Source organism: Triticum aestivum, chromosome 7B, assembly GCF_018294505.1.
Source record: "Triticum aestivum cultivar Chinese Spring chromosome 7B, IWGSC CS RefSeq v2.1, whole genome shotgun sequence".
In the NCBI taxonomy this organism is placed as follows: Eukaryota; Viridiplantae; Streptophyta; class Magnoliopsida; order Poales; family Poaceae; genus Triticum; species Triticum aestivum.
The window spans coordinates 121,692,892-121,702,326 of record NC_057813.1 but is presented as its reverse complement, the minus strand read 5'-3'; the positions used below and the strand labels follow the sequence as shown (position 1 = coordinate 121,702,326).

Here is a 9,435-nt window from a genome sequence, read left to right as displayed (position 1 = left end):
CTATTACAATTCTCAACTCCTTGTTAATCAATTGTAACTATAAACAAGTGCATTTAACCTCTTGGCGATTGTATTCTTTATTTTCCTGATGACGTTAATGGAAGCGTTTATTATCGCGAAGTTAGTATTACATGCAAACAAAAGGAAACAACACCGAAACACATACTCTTGTTGGACCAAATTTCCGCGACCCGCATTGAGGTTATTCCTATTGGTTGATATTTGGCAAGTATTTTGACCGAACCTAAATAAGCTCCCAACCATATACGTACCAAATTTGAGCACTACATATTTACTGACAGCCGACATTACCAGTGCACAAGTCGTTGTCTAGTAAAGTAGAGTGCAACCACAACAAGTAGCTAAATACAGGACATGAGAATGAATGTTGATAAATCAAACAATACCAGTGCACAAGTCGTTGTCTAGTGAAGTATAGAGTGCAACTACAACAAGTAGCTAAATACAGGACATGAGAATAAATGTTGACAGATCAAACAATGCTTTTGCACGGATTCTTGTAATTTACATGATGGTAGTACATATCAGACCACCCCGCCAGCCCTCAAGTCAACCCTAGTAGGTGTCTTACTTGCCGGGCACGAAGTTGGTGGCAAATGCCCACGCATTGTTGTTGACGGGGTCGGTGATATGGTCAGCGAGGTTCTCTAGTGGGCCTTTGCCGGTGACGATAGCCTGCACAAAAAAGCCAAACATGGAGAACATGGCAAGACGGCCGTTCTTGATCTCCTTCACCTTGAGCTCTGCAAACGCCTCAGGGTCGTCGGCTAGCCCGAGTGGGTCAAAGCTACCTCCGGGGTAAAGTGGGTCAACGATCTCGCCGAGTGGGCCACCGGCAATGCGAAACCCCTCGACAGCGCCCATGAGCACAACTTGGCAAGCCCAAATGGCCAGGATGCTTTGCGCATGGACGAGGCTGGGGTTACCGAGATAGTCTAGGCCACCCTCACTGAAGATTTGGGAGCCGGCCTTGAACCAAACAGCCTCGCCAAACTTAACACCATTGCGGGCAAGCAACTCAGGGAAGACACAACCGAGGGCACCAAGCATGGCCCATCGACAGTGGATCACCTCCAGCTCACGGTTCTTTGCGAAGGTCTCGGGGTCAGCTGAGAGTCCAGCAGTGTCCCACCCATAGTCACCGGGGAACTCACCGGTCAAATAGCTCGGCGGCTCACCTGATAGTGGGCCAAGGTAGAGCACGCGATCGGCACCGTACCACGGGCTGCTTGAAGCAACTTGCTTTGCCTTTGCCGCAGTCTTGCGCATGGTGACGCGTGCCTCACCGAAGAGGGCCGACAACGACACATTCTTCACCGCCTTGCCGGCGAAGGCCGGGGAGGAGAGGGACATGGTGGCCGCTGCCATTGGGTTGCTAGGACGGGAGTTGTCCCTTAGGTTCTCCGATGGAGCGAGGGAGAGGCTTAGTGTGAGCTGTGAGATGGCTTGAGAGCACAGAATAGAATGAGGGGGCTATTTATCGCAGTGTAGCAAGCAGGGGGCACCGGGGGGTCGCCCACGAGGCCAGGAAGATATCTGTTGCTGTGATGCCATTGGTGCAGCGGGAGTCTCAATAAGATCGGATACACTTGTGGCTATGGATAGCTGGCAATCTCCCTAGAGAGAGGTGATTGGGTTGTGTTGATGTAGTTAAGATCGGTCTACAAATTTGTGCAAAAAGAGTGCATCTGTGCTTTGTGATTAAACTATGTTAAACCTGATCCTAAGTGCATAATTAATTATTTCCGTGGGTAAGAAAAGGGTGTCATGGCAAAATAAGTGTATAATTCAAACGTCTGACAGCTGTTATGTGCATGGACTGGACATACAAAGGAAATAAAAGTGAGGGTTGACCTTGAACATTTGTGTTCATGCTCATGGAAACAATGTAAATCATTGTCATGGAAACTTCTCATGAAAATAGTTATATCTTTGTATAAACCACTGTGCCATAAAAACAAAGTGCCAAGAATTAGTGCAATGTGAAAACGTGACATAATAGTGTTCAAAAGTGCAATTTGTTCTGTAATCCGACTAACTTACTAATACACTAAAAGCGAAATACTACTACCACACACTCTTTGGATATCTCATCATTTTTCTATGTTCGAAAAAAAAATGATTTTAACCTGATAAACAAGTGGCCAAATGGCAAAGTACAAGATAATGATCAATTAACAAGGATTGTTCTTTTAGGCAGACACAACCCTTATTGCAGAGGAAAAAGAAACAGGGGATCTACAACCATAACTTTGTCCTTTTCGCTCATTAGCTAAAGATGGCAAATCAAATCCCCCTAATTCATGTATTTTACTCCCTCCGTCGACGTTTTTTGACACTATACTAGTGGCAAAAAGCGTCTTATATTATGGGACGGAGGGAGTAGTTGCGAAGCTTCCAAACAGCCTACAGCAACAACAAACATGAGATTTTTTTTCTCATGGTTTCTGTATTCCTGCATTTCCCATGTTGCAAACTGGACCCAAATCTATGTATTCCAGCATATATGTGCAACTGTTGTCCCACCAGCTACAAAATGATTAAAATGAACCTTCACTCGCCACGGTGCAGTATACCACTTGGAAGAAGTCAAGGAAAGATCCAAAAAAATGTCTGCTTGCACTCTTGGTGGCCAGAAGGAACGATTTACATAAACCCAGAAAGGGGCAACAATTTACATATGCTTGTGAATATATGCTCTATTTCCTATGTATGTAAATGGCTCTATCGAAGATCAGCTGGCTTTTGAAGATACCGCTGCAACAATTTCAGCTCTAGCCTTCTCTAGGGCATCCGGTAAGTTCTCTGGCTTCCGACCGCCAGCCTGCGCAAAGTTCGGTTTGCCACCACCACCTCCACCGCAAAGTTTCGCTATTCCACCCACAAACTTGCCTGCTTGCACTCCCAATTTCACGACTCCAGGACTGAAGGCAGCGACCAGGCTCACCTTACCGTCTCCTGGACTTGAACCTAAAATCACCGCGGCTGGGTCTTGGAGGGTTCCCACGAGATGCTCAGCTGCGCTTTTCAGCCCATCAGCATCCACATCCCCCATGTTCTCAACTAGGATCCTACAAAACACAAATTTTTAGGAGAGGGAGGTTTAATAATAAGTAGCACAAAAATACTGTATATTTGTGAAAGCCAGATAGACAGTACAGTAAGTAGGGTGCATACGAGTGGCAACAGTTACAGCAATTACCTGACATTATGAGGTTCAACGAGTACAGCTTTACTTGCCAGGGATGCTGCTTTAAGCACTGCGATTTTGCTGCGTAGAGATGATGCTTCATTTCTCGCTGTTCTTAGTTCTTCAAGAATTGTTTCTACTCTGCTGTTGACATCTTCTGCTTTGACCTGAAAAATAAGTTAATAGTTAAAATATCATGCTCCATGAGAAATAATTGAAACGTCTATGGCAGGCGCAAGGAAATTTTGAATGGCACGGTCAACAGACCTCTCTCTCTTGCACTCTCTAATCACACTACCCACATCGGACAAGGTATTGCTTACAATTAAGTAGGCTTGTGCCTGCCTATTTTACATTTAAGTTTCGTCAAATCTGCACGTTTAATGAATGTAGTATGTGCATCTGTAACAGATCAACTAGTACCTGATGTAGCATATAGGTGGGTTTCAATGCACTTCAAAACGGAAATGCCAAATTCATTTGAACAAGTATGAAGATCATCAGATGCACAGATTTCAGCTACTCAAGTCATCGAGAAAATATGACATGTCAGGGGAGAAGAGAAAATCGCTACAATGAGTAGGACCATACCTTAAGCGAAGAGCATAAGTGTCGCATGTAGTTGTCCCGTGAACAAACATACTCAACAAATGCATCACCTGCAACTGCCTCAATCCTTCTGACTCCAGAAGCTATTCCCTGTTCTGAGATTATCTTGAATCCACGGATCTCCGCAGTATTACTGACATGAGTTCCACCACACAGTTCCATCGACACCCCAGGGACCTCGACAACTCTAACCTAGCAGAATTCACAAAAAATTTAAACATCGCATGCTGTGATATGACTTTGCAGAAATGTTGCTGTAATATCTTAATTTCGAATGCCATGTTTTGTTTTATAAATACCAACCTGTTCACCATATTTTTCTCCAAACATTGCAGTGGCACCAGCATTTTTCGCATCTTGCAATGCCATCACATTTGTCTCGAGATGTGTTGCGTCGCTAATCCATTGGTTCACTAGTGATTCAATTTCCAGTAACTCCTTTTCTGCAAGGGGCCGATGGAAACTGAAGTCAAATCGGAGACGGTCAAAAGCCACAAGGGATCCAGCCTGTGATGTCTCTGAACCAATGACACTTTTAAGAGCGGACTGTAGTAGATGTGTAGCAGTATGATGAGCCTAGACAGGGAAACAGAAAGAAGTTAAAGAAGAAATGGAAATAGATAGGTGCTGTAGCAAAAGATGCAATCGGTAACTTCCTGGATGAGCATTCGTTAGAGGCAAAAATTTTGTTTCAAGGCAACAGTAATATCATCATGTTCTAGCATATACTGAGAAGACACTAGATAATTGAGGTCACAAAGAGCTCATTTCCTTTTACTGATATTCATGCCAGTTACCAGCAATATCTTATGTGAATGTATGCTAAGCTATCAGAGGACACCAGCAAAACGAAATAACTATCTTGAGCAATATTTGTATCTTGTTTAAAGCCAGTAAAGGTGCCTAAATGATATTTGTCTAAAGCTCACAAAATTATTACAAATGTCTAAAATGCCGGCCAGCAAAAGCACACAGATGGCCCAACTATTAATTATTTATAAAATGGATGAAAACAGAAGCAAAATTTAATTATTCATAAAATGCATGAAGACGGAAGAAAGAAAAAACATTCGTAGGTTTCATACCTTGGCTCCCTGCCTCAGTTTTCCATCAACTGCAGCGTCGATTTTCTTTCCAACCTCGACTGACCCCTGTTTAATTGTGCCTTTGTGAACAAAGATGTTCCCCAGGGATTTTTGGACATCTTTGATTTCTATGACTGCATTTTGTTTTCCACCTTCCTCTCCATACACATATAAGAAACCATTGTCTCCAACTTGACCACCCGATTCAGCATAGAACGGTGTTCGGTCTAATAGTATTTCCACATCAGTACCTTCTGAAACATTTTCTACTGGGTTTCCATTAATTAAAAGACCTTTAACAACAGCTGTTGCAAAAAGGGACTCATAGCCCAAAAATTCAGTATCAGGGATACTTTTGACAATCTCGGTCTCATTTCCTACAGAAAGTTTGATAACATTGTGAGCAGCCTGAGATTGTTTTCTTTGGTTTTCCATTTCAATATCAAACCCCTTCATATCAATAGTAACACCCCGTTCACTAGCTATTTCAGCTGTAATCTCTATGGGGAAACCATATGTATCATATAAAAGAAATACATCTTTTCCAGATAGGCAAGGCTTGTCCCCGCCAGCACTACCTAATGCCTCATCCAGAAGTTCATCTAATAACTTTTCACCTCTTCCCAGAGTCTGTACAAATCGCAGCTCTTCCCTTAGAAGTTCTCCAAGAATCGATTTCCGCCTTGATTCAACATCTGGATCTATCTCCCTGCTAAGGCTAATTACTGTCTCAGCTAGAGAAGGTAAAAATGCACCTTCAGAGTTCTCGTGCCCATCACCTCTCATACCTATCAATCTACCAGTCCGGACTACCCTTCTTATAAGCCTTCGAACAACATATCCTCTCCCAATATTCGAGGGGATGACCCCATCTGATATGAGATAAACAACTGCCCTCATGTGATCACCAATTACCTAGCAAGATAGAAAATGCCAAAGGTTATGTCCATACAACTAATTTATCATGAAACAAGTAATAGATCCAGATTGATTTACTTTAAGATTTGTCCTCATAGCATCATCAGCTTTACTGTAGGAAACTAGTGCCATGCTTGCTGCCTTTTCCATTATTGGGAAAATCAAGTCTGTCTCGTAATTGTTTGGAACCTATATAATAGACAACTGTGCAAAGTTAGATTATAGCTCAAAAGAAAATGTTATGGACCATTTGAAGGATTGACGAGCATTACATCTTGAAGAATGCGCGCCATACGCTCAAGCCCCATTCCTGTATCAATGTTCTTTTGTTTCAATGGTTCTAGAGATCCATCATCATTTTTGTTGTATTGCATGAAGACAAGATTATAGAATTCGATAAATCGGCTATCATCATTCAAATCCTGCACACAACTATATGAACATCACTAATTTCAGTACTGGAGAACTCCATACAGAATAGAAAATACTGAACATTTAACCATCGATGCCATAGAATCTTTACATACCGCATTCAAGGATCCTCTCTCAGGATGGAAATCATAATACATTTCAGAACATGGTCCGCAAGGTCCAGTGGCACCACTAGTCCAAAAATTATCATCCTCGCCCATCCTCTTTATTCGTTCCTTTGGTACACCAACCTGGATAGAATAAGCAGGAAGAAATTCGTTGCTATAAGCTTAGCAAAATCCAAATGAAGAACATTATATCTTTCGAGTGTCATGTACCATGATACCAAACACGATCCCTGCACCTCTCAAAAGAAACGTGCAAGTTTGACATTTCAAATAACTAGCAAAGAATCACAAATTCATTACACAGAATATCTACTCTCTTTTTACTAAAACTGAGTTGTTCTGGAAAAGTTGCATATTTTTCTGGGGATTTTAAAGGTTTTTTGTCTATAGATATATCTCGTGAATTCTTAACTATGGACAGGGTTAAATTAATTTGAGAATTGGCAGTGATATGTGGTTAAATGTACTATATGTTTATCACTGCAGTAACAAACAAACAAACAGAGAAGGTATGCAAAATTGCAGAAATATGCAGTTTTACACAACTGACCTCATTGAGCCAAATAGAGAATGCCTCATCGTCATCTTCAAATACACTAATCCACAATCTTTCTGGGGGTAATCCATACCTAAACAAAGTTCACAAACAAAATGAATGGTAGCACTAGCAGAACATGAAAAGGAATTGCAGGAATGCTGCTGCGTGGCACCTCATAGCATGTTCTAAAGATTCCACTGAGTCAAGGAAAAAGTCCACTTTCCTCCTCAAGTAACACAAATTTCCACCCCCCCCCCTTTAAACTATTGTAATTCTAATACCAGATCGTTTCATACACCCTCCCCCCAGGCTGGTTTTGGAGTGATTTTTCCAACACATGCATGCTGACATCGTTTTCTACAACATGGTGGGCCTGGCCGACTAATCAACACATATTGAGCGCGAAGCAGGTAGAAGATGGCATTAGCATTCACATGTGATGTCAGGGAGTGAACAGTGAAATGACCCGTTATTATAAATTCCAGGAGTTAAGTAGAGCAAAAACAAGTTCAGGAGGTTAAGTGACCCAAAAAGTTCAGGGGACTATAACTACCCATAAAAACCCAGTGGAGTAAAGTGGATTCCTTTGCCTAGTCTGATAGTTAAAATGCAAGTAACATCATTGAGGTAATATAACAGCAGTTTAAGAACAGCTGAATCTTGACATAATAATGTATTTGGATAGCACAAAGTGACAAAGATCACATCCGGCATAATAATGGATTTGAAATGTGTGAACAACATCTCGATAACAAGCGGAGACATGGCAATCTTTTCCAGATAAACAGCTTAAAGTTTACCATCATGGATATCATGATGCATGCGGAATAAAGGAATTGTTCATACTCCTTGGTTGTCAGCTCCCATGCCCATTTGATTGCGTCCTTCTTGAAGTAATCGCCAAAGCTGAAGTTCCCAAGCATCTCAAAGAAGGTTTGATGTCGGGATGTGCGTCCCACATTCTCAATGTCATTTGTCCGTATACATTTCTGGGATGTGGTGGCACATGGTACATGCCTAGGTTCCTAATAAAGTAACAATACACGGACTTCATCATGTAGTAAAATCAAACAGGCACAGACTGGAATATAGTGTGTGTATCTAGGAACAATGACGAAGTTCCTTCTCTATTACTACAACTGCAACGACTCAGAAATTGAATTGAACTGTAAACACCACTATTGTAATGGACAACAAATAACGCTAAGAATTGTGCTAATGGACTGAAACATAAGGGCGTCTTTGATTAGTAGGAATTTTGGAGGATTCTATTCCTTAGGAATTTTTCATGTAAAACTTGTTTGATTTGAGGGACTGGAAACCACAAGAAATTTTCCTACCCGCTACTTTGGATGTCACACACCCAATACCCCAAGCAAATTCCTATATTTCTCATGTGGTGCAACCAAACAACTTCTATTACATATTCTTGTGATTTTAGTTCATGTAAGGTTCAATATGCCATGACATGAAATTGGTTAAATGTTTTTTATTCCTGTGTTTCTGGAGTACTATAAACGAAAAGTGAAAACTATACTTGTTCGCCACATTCCCAAATTTCTCAGAAACCACTAAAACTTGAGGAATTGATGTTCTAATAATGCGGACGCACCTTGCCAAGAAATATAGGCTTGAACTGAAGCATCCCAGCTATGGTGAGGAACACAGTGGGGTCATCGGGCACGAGAGACGAGCTCGGGAGTATCTTGTGGCCACGGGCGGCGTAGAAATCAAGGAAACGCCGGCGTATCGCGTCCCCGCTCCACTCCGATGGTATCTCTGTGCCCGCCACCGTCACCGGATTCGCTCCGGTCATTGTAGGCTGGCTGGCTACGGGCAGGGAACCCGAGCAGCACACCACAGGCGTCGCTGACGTCCTCCTTGCCGACGCCCCTCGACCATGTTGTCGCCGGAGCCCGAGGGAGCGCCGCGCAGGGGAGATGTGTGGATAGGCGGCTGGAATGGAAGGAGAAGAGGCGAGGCGGCGCATTGGGGGGAGCATGAGGGCGGCGGGGTGGGAGGAGCTGGCAACGCCGGCGAGGTGAGGCGGAGGGGAGGCGAGCTGAGCTCGGGAGCGAGGGAGAGGCTGTGGCTGGGCTGGCCCAAACCTTATCTCTCCTTCGGTTTTCTGTTTCACCCAACAGATTATGGCTTTTGCTAAAAAAAAAAAGAGATTATGGCTGTTCTCAAATAAAAAAAAGATTAGGCCACTTTTTTCTTGCGAAAAAAATGGTGTTTCATTCATCAAGAATTGTCACTACAATCTGATTGGACAGCTGGCCAATCTCATCCACGTTGATATGTTCACACGTGGATATGAAACGGCAACGTGTGAAGAGGGCATCTGCCCGGATAAGATTGGCCAGCTGTACAATCGGATTGTAATTTCGTAGAATGGTTTTCTATCAAGAATACCAGGGAGAGGGCGCGCCAGCCCCTTGTGGGCTGGTGTGTTCCTTCCCTTAGCCCATTAGGCCCATAAACTCCTCGTAGGTCTCTCGGAACCCCTTCCGGTGACCCGATGAATACTCGGTG

The 9,435-nt window shown here is 43.0% G+C and overlaps 2 protein-coding genes across 2 annotated transcripts; both read right to left on the bottom strand.

The window, feature by feature from the left end:
- Positions 1 to 376: 376 nt before the first annotated feature.
- Positions 377 to 1,482, bottom strand: LOC123163221 (chlorophyll a-b binding protein of LHCII type 1). Its single transcript, XM_044580962.1, has one exon. The coding sequence runs from the start codon at positions 1,387 to 1,389 to the stop codon at positions 589 to 591; it is 801 nt and encodes a 266-aa protein (XP_044436897.1). The 5' UTR covers positions 1,390 to 1,482; the 3' UTR covers positions 377 to 588.
- A 999-nt stretch (positions 1,483 to 2,481) lies between these two features.
- Positions 2,482 to 9,030, bottom strand: LOC123163220 (alanine--tRNA ligase, chloroplastic/mitochondrial). The gene is made up of 11 exons (XM_044580961.1): positions 8,513 to 9,030; positions 7,747 to 7,925; positions 6,913 to 6,991; positions 6,351 to 6,485; positions 6,096 to 6,245; positions 5,902 to 6,012; positions 4,906 to 5,820; positions 4,124 to 4,396; positions 3,803 to 4,012; positions 3,224 to 3,378; positions 2,482 to 3,092 (listed from the first exon to the last, which is right to left on the bottom strand). Exons 1-11 carry the CDS (start codon positions 8,900 to 8,902, stop codon positions 2,756 to 2,758), a joined length of 2,934 nt encoding a protein of 977 aa, XP_044436896.1. The 5' UTR covers positions 8,903 to 9,030; the 3' UTR covers positions 2,482 to 2,755.
- Between the last annotated feature and the right edge of the window lie 405 nt (positions 9,031 to 9,435).

What these genes read in the sequence shown, in the direction of transcription:
- LOC123163221 (XM_044580962.1), bottom strand. Translation starts at nt 1,389, where the DNA reads ATGGCAGCGGCCACCATGTCCCTCTCCTCCCCGGCCTTCGCCGGCAAG.
- LOC123163220 (XM_044580961.1), bottom strand. Translation starts at nt 8,902, where the DNA reads ATGCTCCCCCCAATGCGCCGCCTCGCCTCTTCTCCTTCCATTCCAGCC. An exon ending in TGGGAGCTGACAACCAAGGA is followed by an intron (nt 6,992 to 7,746) that starts GTATGAACAATT and finishes AACTTTGTTTAG; the next exon opens with GTATGGATTACCCCCAGAAA. An exon ending in TCTCTATTTGGCTCAATGAG is followed by an intron (nt 6,486 to 6,912) that starts GTCAGTTGTGTA and finishes TATTCTATCCAG; the next exon opens with GTTGGTGTACCAAAGGAACG.